This window comes from Apostichopus japonicus, chromosome 9 (assembly GCF_037975245.1).
Source record: "Apostichopus japonicus isolate 1M-3 chromosome 9, ASM3797524v1, whole genome shotgun sequence".
Classification (NCBI taxonomy): Eukaryota; Metazoa; Echinodermata; class Holothuroidea; order Aspidochirotida; family Stichopodidae; genus Apostichopus; species Apostichopus japonicus.
The window spans coordinates 17131638-17154237 of NC_092569.1; the positions used below are offsets into that span (position 1 = coordinate 17131638).

General features: G+C 33.0%; 2 protein-coding genes across 2 annotated transcripts; both read right to left on the reverse strand.

The window, feature by feature from the left end:
- Positions 1-300: 300 nt before the first annotated feature.
- LOC139973655 (uncharacterized) lies at positions 301-8852 on the reverse strand. The gene is made up of 8 exons (XM_071980476.1): positions 8713-8852; positions 5167-5212; positions 4320-4489; positions 3433-3697; positions 2893-3107; positions 2450-2761; positions 1876-2146; positions 301-837 (listed from the first exon to the last, which is right to left on the reverse strand). The coding sequence occupies exons 1-8, from the start codon at positions 8791-8793 to the stop codon at positions 536-538; spliced, it is 1662 nt and encodes a 553-aa protein (XP_071836577.1). The 5' UTR covers positions 8794-8852; the 3' UTR covers positions 301-535.
- Positions 8853-13961: 5109 nt separating this feature from the next.
- On the reverse strand, positions 13962-22390 carry LOC139973654 (uncharacterized). The gene is made up of 8 exons (XM_071980475.1): positions 22254-22390; positions 18884-18929; positions 18180-18349; positions 17653-17917; positions 17209-17423; positions 16745-17047; positions 16132-16402; positions 13962-14615 (listed from the first exon to the last, which is right to left on the reverse strand). Exons 1-8 carry the CDS (start codon positions 22332-22334, stop codon positions 14299-14301), a joined length of 1668 nt encoding a protein of 555 aa, XP_071836576.1. The 5' UTR covers positions 22335-22390; the 3' UTR covers positions 13962-14298.
- Between the last annotated feature and the right edge of the window lie 210 nt (positions 22391-22600).

Consider the following 22600-nt stretch of genomic DNA (forward strand, 5'->3'; position numbering starts at 1 on the left):
AAAGCACAACAATACCAAACATGTAAGTTTAGACAATTTCGCTCTAATTCGGTTTAAGACGCTGTGGAGTAATGTTTGAGGTTTTAACAGAACATTTTATTCCTTTTAATCATGTATGCGAGGAGTTTGTGTACTGGGGGGGGGGGGGGGTCTGTTGTATCAAATATACGAACAAGTTCTTTTGCACGACTAGACTACAACGTATATCAATAGTAAGGTCTGCACGCCATATTATTTATACAAAGTTTTACAATTGAAATAAAAACTCGGAACGATGTGTTTATTATTACTTTATTTATTGTAATTTAAGTATTGTTGATGTCTCGTAATTATTTGCAGTGATGAAAGAATCACCAGTTGTCATTCACTTTCGAACAAGGAACTCTTTAATGAATGTTTCAAATTTAAGGTTTAAAGTTTTCTTAAGTTGTTATCCGTAAAGTATATTACAATCACGCTCCGTTTGGTCATATTTATTTAACTTCTGAGTTATAACGATTTTTAGTTCGTCATCTTGTTCATCAACTCAAGAGGTTTATCGAATTTTCATCTCAACGAATTGGACGTTGCAGTAAGTATAGTCATAAGAGAAGATCATTTCCCCGTTGTCTCCATTGTAGAGACCGTTTGGGTTTTCATATGTACAACAAAAGTCGCAACTGCTGCTGTAATAGAAACATGAGCAATAGCTATAACTACTCCAGCAATGAGAGCACCAATGATTCGAGTGCCACCATCCGCTTCTGTGCTTCTCTGCGCAGTTGAAGGTATCGCATGCGTCGTTGTCATGGTCGTATGTGCTGAACGGCTTACCTTTGTTGTAAGAGAGATCATAACCTGCAAATTAAGAACAGATCCATCAGTGGTTAGGTTTTGAACACCAAAATTTAAGGTAAGCAATGCTGTCCTTTTCCACACTTGTCTATGAATCAGAAAACGTACTAATTTCAAAAAAAAAAAAATTAATAGAAGTTGAATAGAGGTTGAAATCAGGCTTATATTAGAATGTTGTTTATTTTTTCCGTAGCTATGAGAATTTGCATATTCACGCTACATTTTACACGTGAGTGCACATGATGTTTTCTTTGGTAGTCATACTTCTGTTGTTTTGAGCAATGAAGCTAAAATATTAGCAATCGCTATCGGGTAAGTCATATGTCTCCAAACATGGCCGAGAACTAATCTACTGATATAGTATTATACGTCACATATTTGGCAAGGAACATGTGTGCTTTTGTTAAATGTATGTGTGCTTGTTTTTAAATGTAAGAACAAAAGTAATAATCTTTATGTTGACTTGTTATGTCTCTTATTAAATAGGTACTTGTGAAATGGGTATACAAAACCTAATGACATTAATATCTTGATAAGAATCAAAAGTTGATTATCAAATGTTACTTATGTGAACTTTTGTCTTTATTTAGTTTATTGATGACATACAAAGATAGACATAAGACAAAATACCACATTCCTTTATATTAATGTATGCTGCCAGTATAGAGGAATATCATGTATAATCCATCACGTGTTGTTTTACACTTTTGTATCAATTATTGCTTGTTCCATTATTGGTCTTTGGGCTAAATAAAGTAATACCCGTCTCTATCGTTCACACTACTAAAATGGACTCGAACCTAGATTTCATCCCATTTACCTAAACAGAGTGAGGACGTATGCCGGAGCCGGGAAAGGTAGGGATGTTTTATACAATGAAAATCATGTGTACAGCATATCAGGAACTAAATATGTTTAGATTTAACATTCACATGCCATTTGTGACAACTTTTAAAGAACATTCCTACTTAAGTTTGAAGTTTGATGTATCATTCTGAGAATGAATATGTATTGCAGACATGAAACATATTAACAACAAACCCGCATCTCCACTGGGACTGGTCCTGCTTCCCAGTTTATTCATTTTGTAGTTGGTGTCCTCGGACTCTATTTGAAATTCTGTAAACTCAGCATATAAACTCGTCCCATCTGAAGTAGTAATGTCAAGTCGTAGTTTGTAATCGGCCTGATTGGTCAGGTAATAGAGTTTCTCATTCCCAAGCCAGAAGTTTCTGCTGTTACCGAAGCCGTCTTTGTATGCATCCCAGTTTTGATCAAAACTAATACCGTCATCAGTGCGACGTTGAAAAACCTACCATGGAAACGATTGAAAGAGACACTGATATCAACAGAAGAAAATCAATATCCAATTCAATTTTATTTTGGGAATTGCCCTTTACATTTTTTAACGATCTGGATTACAATCGATTGAACAGAACTGAAACGTATTCATATGTTCAAGGGAAGTTTTACACATAAATTGTCATACTTGGTACATTCAGTTATGATATGTTTCAGATGTTGGTCTAGTGTAACTAAATTGTTTAATGCATATAAGTAGTGCGACTTTATCGAGAGCATCTATTCATAAATTAGCAGCGTTGAAATGACTCACGGTCCATCCTTCGTCGCCGTGCATTTTACAGTGAACATTAAATGGAGACCCTGGCCATCCAGTTGGCATGATTGAATATACGCCATCTTGTGTATTCCCAGCGTCATAAACATCCTGGCAGTCTCTATAGGACACTGAGGATGGACAATTTTCACCGTCACCTTCATATCCCTCATTACAATAACACTGTCGTATTTCATTCCTGACATCACACACAGAATTTGTACTACATCTGTAGTCTTTACAGATCAATCGGTTATTGTTACAGGAACACTTTCGTGTGCAGTCATCGTTAACGTTTGTTTCTCCATCCTAGAATACATAGATAAAATATAAAGATATAGTATTTATTACACATTGGATTTTTCTTTCTTAGCCTAAGTTTCGTTTCTGTTTCGTTTGCATAGTCATATAATTGTGAAATGATTCATACATATACTCACTGGTATAACCAAGTTAGCCTCTGCCACGAAACACCCGCATTCACTCGCACTGATACAGTCACTCCCTTGCATTAAGAAACCAGCTGGACAGGTGCAACCCTCAGTACCCAAACAGTCACTAACACAGCCAGATTGTCCAGTGGGAACTTCACATGTTGCCTTGCAACTGCAGGTTCCGTAGATCATGTTAGTAGGACATGGTGTCAGTGTACCCGCTAGTTGGTAAGATCAAGAACCAAATATGAGATTTTAACAAGAACATATATATAATATGTGAATATATTATAATATCATATATAAATTATATGAGATGATTTATATATATATATATATATTCATATATACATATATATATATATATTCATATATATATATATATACATATATATATATATATATATTTATATATATATATATATATATATATATATATATTTATATATATATATATATATATATGTTGAAAACGATGTAGTTGTAGATTTGATTTATGAATAAATTCTTGTTGTATTATTAATAACGTTTCGTTTTTTCACTTACTTGCATTACTCTCGAGTTCGCCAATATGTGTAACCTGATATTGCCCCCATTCATCGGTGATACGAAAACCTCTGTATGTTGTATAGAAAGAAGCACCATTAGATAACTTTATATCCACACGAAGTTCGTAGTGTCCTTGATTCGTCAAATATGATAACTTTTCATTGCCGAGCCAAAACTCAGTTGAGAGGAAACCAAATCCATCTTTATACTGTGACCAACTCCTATTGAAATTTACTGCAAAGCTGTCTCGGCGTTGTATGACCTGTTACATGAATAGAAAATATAGCAAATATCATCATAACTTAAATACACTCTCTCAATTGTACACAAATTGGGAAACGGACAATTTATTTTACCCACTGATGTAAATATTAGCAATGATACACACACGCATACACACACAAACACACATATGTTTACATATAAATTAAAACAAAATATGTACACATTTTATATATATATATATATATATATATATATATATATATATATATATATATATATATATTAACCTTAACAGCTAAGCAAGCATTGCAAATTTATCACATTTCAAGGGTTAATGAGCAATAATATTGCAATAGGAAAATAAAGATGTCGTTTAAGACATCACAGACCATCTACTATCTACCATCTACTATAAATATATATATATATATATATATATATATATATATATATATATATATATATATATATATACATACATACATACATATATATATATATATGACATATATGACGTATATAACAACGTTATGATATTAACATTAAATTATTGATTACGCTTCCAGATGTTTCAAGTCATACTACCTACATACTTACTAAACGGTTTTAGCACGTTTTAAATATGATTTTAAAAAAGACACATTTCCTTGTTCACATACCGTCCAGCCTCCTCCGCCAACGTCGTTGTTGCAGAACACTTCAAATGGTTCCTCAAATCCATCTGGCTTGATAATGTTTACTCCGTTAGATTTGGACGTAGAACACTGACTTTGGACGTCTTGGCAGTCCTTTGGATATTCAGACCGTTGATAAAAGAAGTAATGAGCCACTGTAATAAAGAGAGGGAGAACTTGCAATAATTAAATATGTATTATGTTCAACTTGTAACAAAACGTATCACTGTCAACAGTTACTGGACCGTTAGAGAAAACCCTGTCAAGAAAATTGACAATTATCTGTGATCATACGAGACAACTTAAACCCCAGCAGGAAAGATTGAATAATAGACAATTGTGTTAAAAGTAACATGAACACCAACATATATCATGTTTTGTGTTAGATTATCTTGCATTCGTTTATGTGAAGATAAGATATGTCTTGGTGGGAATGACACAACGAAATAATGAAACACTTATCCGCGTATCCATGTCTTACAATGTGTGTGAAAAGCACCTCGTGGGGTACAGGGTTGTCTAACGTTTTCTATATTCTAAATCATTTGTCAAAAGTAAGTGTATTGTCTCGTTATCAGTATTATCGGTTGTAATTTTTGTTGTAGCAATTTGTCGAAAATAACATATCAAATGCTGTCAATAAACAGTCACCCAAATTTTACTTGGAAACAACGCAGCATATGTATATTTGTTACTTACATGTTTTAATATCTAGATGGATAGACATACAAAGTAATTGAGGTTAAGAAGTGAAATATCTCTAAAAGTAACATGAACATCTTAACATCATATTTGATATATATAGTTGAGGTAAAAAATTGATATATCTTACTTTGAGTGCCATCTGTAGTTGAAGGTAAACTTCTCCGATGTATACTCTATTGATGAGAAGAAGAATCATCAACAAAAACATAAATATGTTATGTTTAATGATAGTAAGTGCTTGTAAAGAACTATTGATTTTACTCAATCTCAGTTACCAACTAATTATTAAAAGAAAAATTACAAATGCAATAAATTTTCGGAAAACAACTATTTCAAAATAGTTAATAATCTAAATGGTTGCACAATAAATATATTCATATGCCTTATTTGGGAGGGGGGGGGGAGGGTAAGCATGTCTGGAAGTTAAACTCAAACTCAATAAATAATTTAAATCCATTCAAACACAAACTTATTTTAAATGCTATATTGATTTGTGTAGTATTATTTACACGGAGATTGGATATCCATTCAAGGAACGCAGATGACTATGTGACAATATAAGTTTTTCGAAGCGTTGTGTATGTGGTGAGATATAAATGAAGATTGAAGAAACAAGTTACTAATTTCGGATTTTGCTTTCTTAGATTAAAGAAAATGTGAAAGATATATGTTTGTGAAAATTAAGTTTATGAAATGATTTTCATTCCAGCATATCATTAAGGTCGATATGAGATTTTCTTGTATTTGCTTATAGAAGTAGCAACTTTTCGAGTGAATAAATAGAACGTCCCAAATAATCTTTAAATATTGTATTTACAAAGCAATGTGGACAACTTTGCAATATTTTATACCGGTATGTTATCAATATCGTATGGTTTCATGTGCTTGCATGAAACGAAATGAAGTAATGCTTTTTGTATAAAGCATCCTCAAATTGGCATGAACAAGCACAAATTCTTACAATGTTTACGCAGAGATCGTCCATGGTACATTCGAAGCGTTGTCATGGGGTGATAAATTAATGACGATTAGAATTTAGAAGTAATTTTTGTGAAAAACCAACAAAGTGATTTTAAGTTAAAAGAAAAAGGTATTTGATAAGGTACTTGCCAGTGTTTGCTAGCTGATAAAACATAGCAATTGTTTCAATGAATAAAGTATACGACGTGAGTTGTGTGAAACAAACACAACAAAGACTTTGAATTGGAATTGAATATATTAAAGGAAATTAAAAGTTACATACACCGTATATTGTATTTATTAATTAAGACCTTTCTTAGACCGTAAAAGTACACTATTGATTGCCATGTGAATGCGGAAAGGTATGAAATGCAACACTTGCATGGGTTAGGCTTGAAAGAGATATTGGCAGCTGTAAATGATAACAAAAATATATTTATATATATATATTTCTTTCAATTGTAAATACGCTGGCGCGGTTAATAAATATTACGTGTGAACGTACCTGACAATACCCGATACCTTATTATATGTGTTTCAACCCGAGTTAGCGTTACATTAAATAAACAGTTAACGAAATAAGAGTGCATGTTGTAACCGATATTTTTCGAAGGCGTCGAGAACTAGGTTTATAGTATAGTACCAGTGTAGAGAAGTAAATTAGATTATATAATTGCAAGTGATATGTAACCATTAAAGTTTACTATGCAAGTATTAGTGTTTACGTGACTTTCATAGATTGACAAATGCCTACTTAGAAGAAATCAAATAAAACTAAATAGGAAATATATAAGAACATTATAGACGCTTCTAGAACTTGTGTTCTCTCTACATTAAAATAAGATAATCACGACAAAAAATATACTCAATCTTGTTAAATGACGTTGATTGACAAACAAGGACAAAAAGGACAAATTTTAATGAGTTCAAACATTGTCAGAATATTTTATTTGTCCAAGCTTTCAGCATAGATATTTTCTAAGTTACTATATGAAAGTCTTTGTTTGTCCAATAACAAACAAACGTTGTCATTCAACAGTTCCGCCTGTAATATTGCTAATAACTTTGTTGGTATTTTGATTATGATTTGAATATATTGTCCAAAATTTACTCTGTTTTCAAAACTCAACAATTATTTTCTTAAAACTTTAAGACAAAGAGAAAAAAAATTAAAAAATATGATCTAAAATTGTTTACCATACTTTCTCAATTACACGATAGATTTTTTAAGTAATTAACTTAGACTAGTGGAAACGTATACGGGTCCATGCAGGCTTTACTTGGACAAAAAGTGGAGTGATTAAATGTAACAGAGAGCGGACTACAGTTATCATTATAACATTTTTGGCTTAAGTTAAAGAAATTTCAATTTAAAGATGTAATCATTTAGTGAACGATTTTTTATTTCGAGTAAGATAACCTATACTGTAGGCGAACAATACTATGTGTAATAATGTAGTCAAAACGTTTTGTTAAGGGGCAGTTATCCGTACCTAATGGGGAATTATAGAGATATATATAATAGTCGATTAAATTTAGTGGGATCTACGTTCAAAGTTTATAAAATGATTAGGGTAGTTAAATGAATTTAACTGTTCAACTGTCTTAAGATAACTTTCACGAATGTTTTGTTTTATTCTGAAATATGAACAGAGGGCTTACCACATTTTCTCAATTATAAAATAAATTGTTAACATATTTAAATTAGACCAGTTGAAACGCGATAGGGTAAAGGCTTTATTAAGATAAGAAGTGGAGTGATTAATGAAACAGAAAGCCGGTTACAATTATTTTTTCTTATTGATATTATTATATATTTTTCGCTTGAGTTAAGAAATTTCAAGATAAAGATGAAATCAATGAATTATTCAAATGTAAAGTGTAAGTTAACCATATTACTTAGTCTTACAATACTTTGCGTACTACTATAGATAAATCGATTTGATAAGAGGCAATTATCCGTATCCAGTGGGAAAATATAAAGACTTGATAAAAGTCAATGAAATTAAGTGAGATCTATGTTTAATGTTTTTAAAAGTGATCAGGGTAGTCTTAATGGATTTAAATGTTCAACTGTCTTAAAATAAATTCTACGAATATTTTGTTTTATTCTGAAAATATTGGCAGTCATTTACTAAACAATTTAGTAAAACAAACAATTCTCGTGTATGAACTTTAGTGTTATATTACATAAACTAGCGACAAATGGGTAAACATTAACACTTAGGTTTACATTAGCTGGATTGTGCGTTATTCATTGAAAATATAAGAAAACGCTTCTTAAGGCAATTTAAAATTTGGGTTTAACTAAAAAGACAAATTTATACATTTTTGTGGCTTTTAGTGCACATTTTACAACAAAACCACACTTTCCTGTACGCTGCTGAAGATAGATTATTATTTTGGAAAGAAGGAAAAAATTGAAGAAATATTAGTATTAACAAAATAAATTTACTTTTATATAATTCGCCATATTCAAACTTCCATACATTTTAAGAATGTTATATTATAAATTGTCGAACAGGTTATTAAGTATTTTTGATTTTCTTCATATTTATTTCAAAAATGAAGCATAAAAAAGTTTATCCTTTGATTGAATTTTCGACCTGACTCTCTTGTTGTTAAAATTGTAACATCTAACAATCAAAAAAAGGTTCATGAACACAACGATTTATAAGAAACAAGAACAAAAACTGTAAACTGTTTAACTCACCGTTTCTTCCGAGGACGTAAAGGCGATAGTTATTGTGCACAAGAATGCAAATATTGCTCGAACAGCCACGGAAGGCTCCATATTTTATGAATGTCTTGGTATAGTATGAATGACAACTCAAATGAAATGTATCTCGTGAGGTTAGAAATATCCTCAATTTTCCTGAAAACAACGGATGACCTGAAGGTATTCACAAAGATGTAAAATGATTATGTCTCGCAGCCAGTTTACATTGTTCTTCTTCGTTATTAGATACCGTCTGTCAGTTTTAAATATATAAGGATTCAAAGGCACCCATCCACAATGGAAACTTCCAGTCAGTCAAGAAAGACTGATACATATTACGTCACGTTGCGGAAATATTTACACATTGTGCAAGAATTTACCATTAACAGTTTTGCAGATGTGTTAATTTCTATGTAAGGTAGCAGGTTGAGTATAACAAGTTTATTCTCAATTATTGGATAAGACACTTTACTAGGCGACTTTCAGTGTAACATAAATCTGCCTCCACGAATTATGGTGAAGCCTTTATTCATTTGATTCTAGGACAGTTGAAAAGATTGAAACATGTAAGGATGCAGGGATGAAATTCAATTTTCTAAAAACTTAAAACTATATTATCAACATAAATCAAGTTCGTAATGTTAAATATACGGTAAGCAATTGGTATGCAACCTTTATTAAAGATATCAAATTACCCATATCATTGCGTGGAATCAACGTCCTCTCCCCTCTCCCTTCCTTTTTTCTCTCTTATTTAGTATTTGGCCTATTGACACACACAAAATTATACCAGGAACCTCGTACACCAGGTTTACCAGAGAGAGGGGGCAGGGGCAGAATGCACTCCACATTTTTAGAGGACGAAGCGTGGAAGAGTAATCGATATTCTCTCAAACATTGAGAAGATTTGGAGTTCTACCACAAAATGTATTATAAATGATGGAAAAGATATCATTTTCCATTTACCAAATTAAACATGTGTTTACTTAGATCCCTCCCTAACCGATGTCAGCCAAATTTGGTGACCCTTCACCCCGCCCCCCACTCTCCCCAATAAAATTTGAACCGATACACTTTTGGCGGTTTCAATCCCCAGAAGGAATCAGGAGGCCCAACCAACGCCTCCACCGGCAGACAGAAAATTAAAAACGATTCCAGATGCCAAAATTTGCATACGTGCATAATTATATGTACTATCGTTTGGCTACTTAACAACTTAGCAATTGTCGTATCATTGACAAAACAAATATACACCTTTATGTGCTAACGTATCCATACTTACATATTTACATTGTAAGATATCTTAACTTAGCAACCTAGAAACTAGCTATCATTTCCAAAATAAAGTTGCATCTATGACACACATAAATTTGTCTCTTTCAATCGTGATTTTCTATTATGTTTCTTATCTTGAACAGATTATCGTTTGGGGAAGTTAGTAAGCGGAAAGAATTTCTAGCGTAAACAAGTAAACACTTCCGAACCATAACAGTGGTAATTTAAGTTAGTAGATATTGAAGTCTAGACTAAAATCTTTATGGTATCTGGATAAATGGGTTGTGTTAAATGTCCGTTGTTGAAGCATAACGAGAATGTTATAGTTTATGTAAAAACTGTTTTCTTATGACAGGAATCTGTTGCGTATATGAACATTTCCAACAATATGAATGTTAGAGATGATTTGTGTATACGTGTATACATTTGTAAAGATCTAGCTTTCGACCTGGCTCCTAGGCTAAATAAGAATGAACTTATGAAGAACTGTCTGATTAATAGAATGCCAATCTAGATATGTCCAGTCTTGCCAGGTGATGACGATAACTAGCACAACAATGTTGTAAGAAATCAATAGTATATGCATACAAGTTGGAAATCATCGTACGATTCAAATATTACCGTTCATTAGCATATTGCTCCACAGAGCCAATCACAAGTAAACAGAAGTAGTTACATTCATAAGTGCTATGGCCCGCGGATTTTTAGAAAATTGCTATGGGATCCCGCAAATTACATTTAAGGCCGACAGCTGGTTTAAGACAATTATAGTTGTAAAACGCCGACTTTTTAAGTAAAATGTTCAGCCATATTAGATATAATATAAATGATAAAATTCCTTCGCGCCCTCTGTTAATATGAAGTCATACTTGAACACCATGTTTCATCTTATTTTCTTTAATTATTTAACTGATTGTATTTATGGTTTTATTGCATCTTTAGAATCATGCAATCTTCTTTCATGGAAAGACATTCTTGCTAGTGACAACACAAGCAAAATGGTGCATCACGAAGCCGATGACAGCACTAGTACAGCGGTATCGAAAATGGAAAATAATATTTCATCTAAGATATTATAACATGTAAATGCAGAGAACATGTAATAAATTCTAGATCCTTTTAGTTCGAAACAATTCAGTAGGAATAGCTACGTAACGCTCACAGTGCGTTGTTCTTATATTCAAACTCACAATTAATACGACATTGTTGGGCACGTATTTACTACTTTAGTAATAAGAGCCCTTGTTAAAATATCTTTGTTAAGGAATTGATCAAATGAAGAAACGTGCTAAAATGCCAAGTACTGCCGCATTAGTTATTTGCATCTTTTTTGTTGTGTAGAAAACTGGAAGGTAACACATCCAAACAAGCATTAGGAAAATGGCTCCTTTCTCAGCAAATTCAGGAAGCCATGGACTACCAGTGGCGTAGCCAGCGGGCGGCAGAGGGCAGAGTGCCCCCCCCCCCCCTCATTTTGTTTTTCGGGGACGCGATTGGCGACGGTGAAAAATCAAAGGGAGCATAACAAATCAAAAGGTACTCGAACCTGGGGATGGGCCAATAATGGGAGGGGGGGGGGGGACGGCGGGTGGCATTAAAAAGAATATCATTAGCGATCACCTCAAAATTTATTACACGAATGTAGTTTAAAAAAATGGAAACGATAGCACCATTTTGCATCTAAGACCTTTTCGAAATTTGAATTATCAATTAATCTGCAGTCCCTCGGGACGGCGACCCGTCGCTATGTGCCTGAAAACAGGGACAGCAAATTGATTTTGCCCGCCCCTACACCAAAAACCTACCTACGCCCCTGTGGACAACACCGTATTTTCATGCACTTATTTTATAGTTTGATGCTACATACTGACAAGTATATTCTTCAACCGTCACATGCATGCAGATTTCAGACTGATATTCCGAGACATGGACACTGTGGTTACGGTAATCGTATAAACTATAGGCCCTATATATATATATATTCATGTCATCGTCTGTGGATAGGACTTGAAATGTTCGGATGTGATGTTTAGGAGGCTTACATGGTAATGTATTGTTTATTTCCCACCTTAACACCATTAACGTCCAAGGTACTTTACTTCCTTTACTTACTGCTAATTTTAAAAGTACTTCAATAGAAACTGTTGCTATAAAAGAAAGTTCTGCTAGGAATCAAGCCTTTCCAATAATTGCTGTAAGAATAGTCCATAAGTAAAGTGTTACCTCACTTTACTATACTATTGTGGTTCAGTAATATTACTACATTAGGTTGCGGTCTCAAGGACCTCCTGAAAAGCATGTAATACGTCATATCACTTTCTGTAAACCAGGTACCAACTGATGTTTTTATATTCCATCATCATTACCAGCACACTTGTTAAGACATATGTCGGATTATGTCTGTAAAACTTAAACGAGATTTCTTCATCTCTTCATGTTACATTTCGTTAAGGTGATTTATATGGTTCAATGGCCTCTCTACTTGATATACTTTTGTTTAAATAGGGATGCTCAAATACGAAATTGGAAGATCTTCTGTAATTTACAACAATTATTTATCATCATCAAAGTTATGCAGTGAGGTGTTGAAGGGTAAGGCTGGAGGTGGGGGGGGGGGGGTAACGCTGATGTGAAACATGTTGCCAGTGGCTAACCCCTAGGTAAATTAAATTTTGGCAGTACATGTTTGTCTATAATAGCGGTTCGATTTGTGGGAATTTCCCCTCCCCATCGAGAACTTTTTGTTTTTAGTTTAGAGAACTGAATGCGATATGATGATGCCTAATGCAACTTAGCAAGAACATTTTATTATTACGTCAGTAGCCATACAAACCTGTCTTTGATTTGTAGAATGTAATTAAGCTAATAGAGATACATGTTTACACAAACCATTATTTATACAACATATATTTTCTACAAACTATATCATGCTGTGAAGGGGTTGGAAAACTATTATGTTGAAATGATTACAATGTTCTAACTGCATTGTAGATTAGGAGTACAGATGTTGTGACAGACGGTAAAGAACGTTAATCATAAATTCCGAACCAAGGGATGCTAAAGTTCGTGGATGTTGCAGCAGGCTCTGTTCCCTAAACTCGCTGACTTATGAAGATTTTAGTTTAACGACTAGCTTCCTTTGGTCTGTATCATATACAAAAATATTCAGGCAGTATGTATTTATATTCACTACATAATTCAACTAATAATTTGAACTTAATAACTTACGGCAAAGCGATTGTTGATAGAATTACTTTCTTGCAAAATGTTAACTGATGAATATGCGACGGAATCATTCCATCGGCCGTTTACCTGTGAGCAGAATTCGAATGGGAGCGCACTAAGTTAGTGGCCAGTGTATGCTACTTATTGTGCCTTATTTTATATACCAGTAAACGAAAAAAAAAAAGGATTTCAAAGTGATTTGAATATATTATATATAAATATAGATATTTAAATTGACTGTTGCACCAGTATAGTATAAAGTTAGAAACGGTAATAACTTGTCGGTTTTAAGTCACTGATACATAGATGGACATATGATCTTAGCTGTGGTACCATATAAATTCAGATGATATGAAGCAGGCTAGTAGAAGTCGAGCCTAAAGACTTCAAAGTCCAAGAGAGAAATAGCCAGAATTGTTTATGTTGTTGTGTAAGCGTTATTGGATGTGCGGTGGGGAATGGGTCTTAAAGCGCATGATCTGGTGATTCATGAATGGAATTGCCAGTATCTATTAAAAGAGACTTAAAAGTGATATTTTTGTAGTATTAAGACTTTACAGGGTAGGGTGAGTGAGGAGTCTCAATACCGGGGATCTGGCGTTTCAAGAATATGTCATTCTTGACACCAGTACCTATTAAATATATACTAATATATAGTTACTAAGAAGTTATCTTGTTGTGGCGTTAGGATTAAACCAAGCTTATTGCGTGATTTGAAAAAAAAGACGTACATCGTACAGACATCTCGTTGAACAATGTATTTCGCACCGGTTTTTTTATATATCGAATTATTTGTTTGCTCACAAAGAACAAAAATCGTGATGCATAAGACACTTGCTCCATAATCATGCTTTGAGACGTAGATGTGGCTTTTGTTTCAAGTTCAAGTTCTGAAAATTTTTCAAGTTAGCTATTTACAGTTTTGTCACGTACTTATCGGCCTCCTTTGTTGAATTGTGTTAGTAATGATATATTTATCATAATTTCCTTCACTACAAGAGTAGACACTTTTATGATTTTTCGGAGAATGTAGTCTTCTTTTGCTGTCTTCGAGAGGAATTTTATGACGAGCTAAGCCATTCAAGAGGATGGACGAATTTTCATCTCAACAGATCTGATGTTGCAGTAATTATTATAATAAGAGAAGATGTTCTGTCCGTTGCCTCCATTGTAGTCGCCGTTTAGGTTTTCATAAGTACAATAAGAGTGACAGTTCCCGTTGTATTGGAAATAATAACAACAACTGGAACTACTATAGCAGCTTTTGCAATAAGAACTATAGTTGATATGCCACCAGCCGCTTCTGTGGTTCTCTGCACAGTTGAAGTGACCACATGCATCATTGTCTCGGTCATACGTGCTGAATTGCTTGCCCTTGTTAGAAGAGAGATTATAACCTGCAAAATGAAAAGAAGGAAACTCAGGGTTAAGTCGATAACGGGGGACAGGAAGGTTTTTTTTAACGAGCTATTATCGTTTTACCTATTTCATTATAGCTTGCTACAGCGATTGCTACATTAATATATTTCTGTTTCACTTATATTTATAGAGTTTTTTTGCGAAAGCATTTCAGTTCTACTGAACGTGACCTTTATTAATGTGTTTTTATTTATTACCTCAAACGATAATAAATTCAAATGCAATATTTCGCAAATGATGATCATCTGCAGAAAGTATTATTGCTGACTGTTATGTATTTATATACCATCATTGTTGGACTATGTGTATGGTATTTTACGTAAAATGCTATATATATATATATATATATATATATATATATATATATATATGTATATATATATATATATATATAAATCCCATTTGATTTGTTTTAAATGATAATGGTGTAGGACTGGTCTTTTTGTATATTCAGGACAATTCTAATAAGTACTAGTCTATTTCAGTTGTTTTCTCATTTTCTTTTCTATCATAATTCATAACAAAGTAGACGTTAACATTGGATCTGTATTTGTGTGTAAAATGATCATTGTTGTAGCACAGTCGTTGATATTAATAAGGTCTCTGTCATACCACGCAAAAGTAAACATTTACGACAAATTAACGATGGCTGATATGCTTAACGTGTATATATTATTGTAAGCACTGTAGGCAAAATGTATACCCCTCCGTGAAATAAAAAAACCGTCTGTGAAAATATATGTGAAAAACCTTTAAACAAATTAACTCAAACATATATTTCAACTCATTTACGTAACCAAAGTGAGTCGTCGGCGTACGTCGGAACCGGAAAAGGGAGGGCGTTCTTTCACACACAAAAAACGTAATAGTAGTCCCTAACGTTCACACTACTAAAATGACTTGAAGCTAGATGTTATCCCATTAACCTAACCAGAGTAAGGACGTTTGTCAGAGCTGGAAAGGAGGGGGGGGGGGGGAAGGGAAGGTTTCATACAAACAAAATCATGAGTTAACTCATGTCAGAACCAACGATACTTAGATTTAACCTTCACAAGTCATTTATCGTAATTTTAAAGTAAATTCGTTACTTAAAATTGACGTTTAATGTATCAGTCTGAGAGTGAATATGAATTTCCGACATTAAACATATTAACAAATTTCAACCCATTTATGTAAAAAGAGTGAGGGTGTACGTCGGAACCGGAAAAGGGAGGGCGTTCTTTTACACAACAAAAATTTAATAATAGTCTCTATAACGTTCACACTACTTAAATGAACTCGAAGCTAGATTTTTTCCCCATTAACCATTAAAGGGGGGGGGGGGTGAGGGAAGGTTTTATACAAACAAAATCATGAGTTACATAATGTCAGGAATTAACGATACATATTTAACCTTCACATGCCACATGTTAATTCATTACTTAAAATTGAAGTTTAATGTATCAGTCTGAGAGTGAATATGAATTGCAGACATTAAACATATTAACAACAAACCTGCATATCCACTGGGACTGGTCCTGGTTCCCAGTTTGTTCATTTTGTAATTGGTGTCCTCGGACTCTATTTGAAACTCTGTATACTCAGCATATAAACTCGTCCCATCTGAAGTAGTAATATCAAGTCGTAGTTTGGTAGGGTTCTGATTGGTCAGGTAATATAGTTTCTCATTCCCAAGCCAAAAGTTTCTGCTGTTGCCAAAGCCGTCTTTGTATGCAGTCCAGTTTTGGTAAAAACTAAAATCGTCATCAGTGCGACGTTGAAAAACCTACCAAGGAAACGATAAAAAGAGACATTGTTATCAGCGGAAGGACATCGCTACGGTTTAAAAAAAAATCTTAAGAAGCGAAGCTCTACAGATCGTCGTAAAGATTTCATCATAAATATCATCATACTGAATTACTCTGTAAATTGTTGTCACTTTCTGGATTACAATCGATAGAACATAACTGAATAGTATTCAAATGTTCAAGGTATTTTAAGATATTAATTGTCATATTTAGTACCTTCAGTTTTGTTATATTGTTGAATGTAGTTAAATGGTTTAATGCATATATAGTTCGAAAACATTTATTAATAAGCATAAATTAGCAGCGTTGAAATGACTCACGATCCATCCTTCGTCGCCGTGCATTTTGCAGTGAACATTGAATGGAGACTCTGTCCATCCAGTGGGCATGATTGTATATACGCCATCGCCATGTCCAGCGTCATTAACAGCCTGGCAGTCAGTATACAAGGATTCACAAGTTTCACCGTCACCTTCGTACCCTTCATTACAATAACACTGTCGTGTTTCATTCCTGATATCACACACAGCATCGGTGCTACATGCGTAGTCTTCACAGATCAGTCGGTTATTCATACAAGAACACTTTTGAGTGCAATCTTCATTAACGGATGTTTCCCCACTCTATATTTGAATTGATGTAAAAATAAACATGGTATTTATTACACATTAGGTTTTTATTACATTTTATGTTAACACAATGTCAGGGAGCTTAAGCATCATTTTGTTTTTTAATTTGCATAGTCACGTGACATTAAAATAAAAAAAAAGTCATTCAAACTCACTGGTATAACCAAGTTGGCCTCTGCTACGAAACATTCGCATTCACTGGCATTGATGCAGTCACTCCCTTGCATTACGAAACCAGCTGGACAGATGCATCCCTCACTACCCAAACAATCACTGTTACAACCAGATTGTCCGTTGGGATCTTCACATGTTGCTGGGCAACTGCATGGTCCGTAGATCATGTTCGTAGGACATGTAGAGATCAATGTTCCTGCAAGTTAGTGGAATCAAGAAAACAACATCCAATTTTAAAAAAAAAATCACAAATATTATTCAAATACCCTATAAAGGTGCGATGACTTCTAACTTAAACGGTAAAATAGTAAAGTAGAAGATGTTAATTTAGAAAATTATGCAGATTGATGAAAACGAATTATTTGTAGATTTTGTATTAGGAATGGAATTTTGATGCATTATTATTAACGTTATGTTTTGCTTATCGGCATTACTTTCGACTTCCCCAATATGTTTAAACTGATATTGCCCCCATGCATCAGTTATGCGAAAACCTCTGTATGTTGTATCGAAAGAAGCTCCATTAGATAATTCTATGTCCACACGAAGTTCGTAGTCTGCTTGGTTCGTCAAATGTGATAACTTTTCATTGCCGAGCCAAAACTCAGTTGAGAGGAAACCAAATCCATCTTCATACTGTGACCAACTCCTATTGAAATTCACAGCACCACTGCCACGGCGTTGTATGACCTATAACAGAAAAGAAATAGATTGCGAACACTAGCACCACTAAATTATTGGAAAACGGGCAATTGTTCAACCCATTGATGTAACTATTACTGAAGATTGTCTCCGAAAATGATAACTATTTTCCTAATGCCAACGTTACTGAGTGGAGAATGCGACTTATTGATCACGCCAACACATTTTTAAGTCATAATGCCTACATGCTAGCGAAAGGCTTTATTACTTTTAAAATATGTCTAAAACATTTCCCTGTAGACGTACGTACCGTCCAGCCTCCCGGGCTAACATTGTTGTTGCAGTACACTTCAAATGGTTCTTCAAATCCCTCTGGCTTGATTATGTATACTCCGCTGGAGTTGGACGTAGAACACTGACTTTGAACGTCCCGGCAGTCCTTTGGATATTCAGAACGTTGATAAAAGAAGTAATTTGCCACTGTTAAAAAGAGAGAAAAACATTGAAAATATTTAAAATATGCTTTGTGTTCAAATTGTAAAATAACGTGTCACTGTATACTGATTCTTGACCGTTAAAAATATCTTGCAAAGAAAATTGGAGCAGGTGATGTGGAATTAGACAATTCTCAGAAAAGACACATGAACACCTTTACATTAAATTTGGTACATATATCATTTTTTTGTGTTAGATTATTTGGAATCAATTTATGTTAATATAAGATATGTCATGGTAGGAATAATACAACGAAATAACGAAACGGTTCCATGCCTTATATTTTGTGTTAAAAGCACTCGTGAATACGTTTGGAAAAATGTTCAGTTGTAAGTTTTTTATTGTCGCAAGTTGTCAAAACTAACACACAAAATGCTGTATCACATACATACTGTCAATAAAACAGAAAGTCATACATCGTTATCTACGATTTAGCGACACAAATTTGTATTAGTTAATTACTTGTTTGTATATCTAGATGACATGACAAAACGAAGCAATTATGGTTAAACATCTTACTTTGATTGTCATCTGTAGTTGAAGGTAAACTTCTCCGATGAATATTCTATTAATGAGAAGAAGAGTCATAAGCAAAAACATAAATATATATGTTCTGTTTATTGATAGTAGGCTAACAAGCAATCATTAACAGGCAAATAACAAATGCAACAAGCTTTGGAAAACAAGTATTTCCGAATGGTTACTCAAGAACATTTTTGCCAACGTTACTGATGTTTGACAACTGCAATCATTACAATGATTCAATTTTTAATTGTAATTTTAAAATATTGACTCAATTTGGTAAAATGAGTAAAATCAATCAGAACTAAATGGAAATATTTCCCGTATGTTATTTGGTGGTGAAGGGGTGCAGCGGGAGTAGGGGCTAGGGTTGAAGGACAAATCATTGTCTAGAATTTAAACTCAATATATCTAAATAGTAATATAACTCTTTTCAAACGTAAAATTATGTTTCAATACTATTATTTGTGTAGTATATATTTTCTTTTTATGTGCAACAGAATAAATTTGCAAAGAGATTGGAAATGCATTCAAGTTACACAGATGACTATGTGAAAAGAGAATATACTTTTACAGCGCTATGCAGGCGATGTTAAATTATTGAAGATTGAATTATTTCGTATTTTGCTTTCTGACATTAAGGACATTTTGAAAGAAATATGTTTAAGAACATTAAGTTTAAGAAATAATTTTCATTTACACAGTCATTCCAGCATATTATTAAGGTCGATATGAAATTTGTTTGTATGTTGCTAAAGATCACATAGATAGAGATGACATAAAAGTTCTTACATCATATACGCATTTATCGTCCACAGTACTATCGCAGAATTGTCAGGGTGAAATATTAAAAACGAAAACGAATAAAAAAAAACCTTCATGGTGAGAGAATGAATGTTTGTGAATACTAACGAAGTGTTTTTAAGTTAAATGATACTTGTGCCTGTCGTTTATTAGATAGTTGGCAATGTTTTCTAGCTTGATATAACAAGTAATCATATCAATGAATAAATTAGACAACGTGAGTAGATGTGTAACAAACACAGCAAACACGTGTATTTAATAATGTTGACCCTTATTCATTGACATGGAATTACGAAACGGTATGATATTCAACAATTGCATGCAATCGATTTGCAGAAGATATTGACTGATCCAAATGAAAAGAAACATGCTTTCAATCGTAAAAACACTAGAACGTTAAAAAGTAATACGTGTGAAATTACTTGACAATATCCTGTGCCGGTTTATGTGTGTTACAACTAGAGTTAACGATACACTAAATAAACAGTAACACTTATTAAGGATTCATGTTTTAAATGTCATAATTAGAAGTCGCCGAGAACTAGGTTTATACCATGGTACCGTTGTAAGAATCACATTGTCAAGTTACAAAGTACTTCCTTGGTAGTTTAGGACATAAACTCCATAATTGTGCATTAGTCTTCAAAGTCATGAAAACCACTGAGGTTTACTCATGTAATTATTACATGGAAGCAAATTGTTAAGTTGAATTATGCGACGGAGGCAAAAGTGCATTGGTGTTTAAAGTTACTTTTAATAAAAAATATAAAATCCAACTAAACCCGAAATATATTAAAACGTATATAGCAGCAAGTTTCTAAAACATGTGTTCTTTCTCTATGAACATTTTAAAATCTAGAAAAAAATATATCTTTGTCTTGTTAAATGACGTTGATTGACAAACAAAGACAAAGTGGACTAATTTTAATTACAAACATTGTCAGAAAGTGTCATTTGTTCAAGCTTCCAACATAGATATTTCCGAAGTTACAATATGAATTTTTTTTTTTTTTTTTGACAAGCAACGTTATCATTTTACAGTTCCGCCTATGATATTGCAATAATATAAGCTCTATAATTGTGCCTTATAGCCTTACAAATCATGAAAACCATCGTTTATTTATGTTAGTTTTGCGTTTAAGCTAACTGTTAAATACAATTGTTGCAAGGCAAAATACATTGTGTTTGAAGTTACTTTCAATAATTGACCCCTCTAAATATGTTTATGAGAATTAGTGTTATTTTGTTTGGTCGTAAATTTAATCGTATATATACTTTGTAGCAAATCCGAATTAAAGTTTGAAATTGATTTGTTCATTTGAAACGAATAATATCAATAAATGGAGTTTAACAACAACAAAAAGTAGCTGAAGGTCCTCATGATGGCTGTCCAATCACATCGTCAATGTATTTTGATCAGGTTAAATATCGAACTGAATATGCAAATTTGATATACATGCATCAAAATAGTACTACAGATATATTAAATGAGGTTTAAAAAATTAACCCCATCTTAATAAGAAGTGATCAAATAAATCTAAACGCGGTATATATTAAAATATTTAGAAGCAAGGTTCTGAAACATCTGTTCTTACTACATAAAAATTTAGACAGTGTAGAAATAAGTCTCGTTAAATGACGTTGATAGACAAACAAAGAAAAAGTGGACTAATTTTAATTACAAATGTTGTCAGAAAATTTGTTCAAGCTTTAAGCATAGATATTTCCGAAATTCATGTTTATGTTCTGCCTATGATATTGAAACAACTTTGTTGATACTTTGAGTATGATATGAATATATTCACCATAACTTAGTATATTATCAACGCTCAACAATAATTAAAAACAAAATATATGATAAAGAGAAAAAGTAATAAATGATCTCGAATCTATTACCAGATTTTCTCACTTATAACATATAGAATACGCAAATAATTAACGTAGAATATTGGCAACGAGAAAGGGTAAAGGCTTTACTTGGACAAGAAGTCGACCGACTTAATGTTACAGAAAGTGGGAATTGATTGTTATTATATTATTTTTATTTTTGGCTTTCATTAAAACCTGTTGAGATAAAGATGGAATCATTAAATTAATCAAATGTCAAGTCTTTTTTTTTCGAGGAAGATAAACCTATATTGTAGTCTGACAATAATTTGCGTACAAATGTAGTCAAATCGATTCGTCAATAGGCAATTTTCCTTATTTAAATGTTATGGATTGCATTTTGAATTAACCCGTTCAACCGTCTTAAAATAATTTTCGCGAATGTTTTGTTTTATTCTGAAAATATTAACAGTTATATACTAAACCATTCAGTAAAACAGACAATTCTAATATTTGATCGTTTGTGTTATATTATATTAATTAGCGACAATTGGGAAAAATTTGAAAATTTTTAATTATGAAATCTAACAAGCGAGAAAGATACATAAAAGAAAGGTTATCAATTGATTGAATTTTCTACAATATATTCTTTTCTTTAAATTGTAACATCTAACAAACAAGAAAGATTCATGATTTATGAGAAACAAGAACGAAAACTTTGAAACTTTTAACTCACCGTTTCTTCCGAGGACGTAAAAGCGATCGTTGTTGTGCACAAGAATGCAAATATTGCTCGAACAGTCACGGAAGGCTCCATATTTATAAATGTCTTGGTCTGGAATGAATGACAACTCAAATGAAATGTATCTCCAGAGGTAAGAAATATCCTCGTTGTTCCTGAAAACAACGGATGACCTGAAGTGTATTTATAAAATTTTAAAATAATGATGTATTGCAGCCAGATTGTATTGTCTTCGGCGTTGTTAGATACCGTCGTTGAGTTTTAATCAGATAAGGATTCAAAGGCACCCATCCACAATGGAAACTTCCAGTCGCTCAAGAATGACATGTTACGTCACGTTG

Excerpts from the sequence above, each read along its gene's own strand:
- LOC139973655 (XM_071980476.1), bottom strand. The coding sequence starts at position 8,793 with ATGGAGCCTTCCGTGGCTGTTCGAGCAATATTTGCATTCTTGTGCACA. Across the intron at positions 2,762-2,892 it reads AGGCTAACTTGGTTATACCA|GATGGAGAAACAAACGTTAA; the intron begins GTGAGTATATGT and ends TATGTATTCTAG. Across the intron at positions 2,147-2,449 it reads ACGGCGACGAAGGATGGACC|GTTTTTCAACGTCGCACTGA; the intron begins GTGAGTCATTTC and ends TTTCCATGGTAG.
- LOC139973654 (XM_071980475.1), bottom strand. The coding sequence starts at position 22,334 with ATGGAGCCTTCCGTGACTGTTCGAGCAATATTTGCATTCTTGTGCACA. Across the intron at positions 18,350-18,883 it reads AACTACAGATGACAATCAAA|TGGCAAATTACTTCTTTTAT; the intron begins GTAAGATGTTTA and ends TCTTTTTAACAG. Across the intron at positions 14,616-16,131 it reads CAGTCCCAGTGGATATGCAG|GTTATAATCTCTCTTCTAAC; the intron begins GTTTGTTGTTAA and ends TTCATTTTGCAG.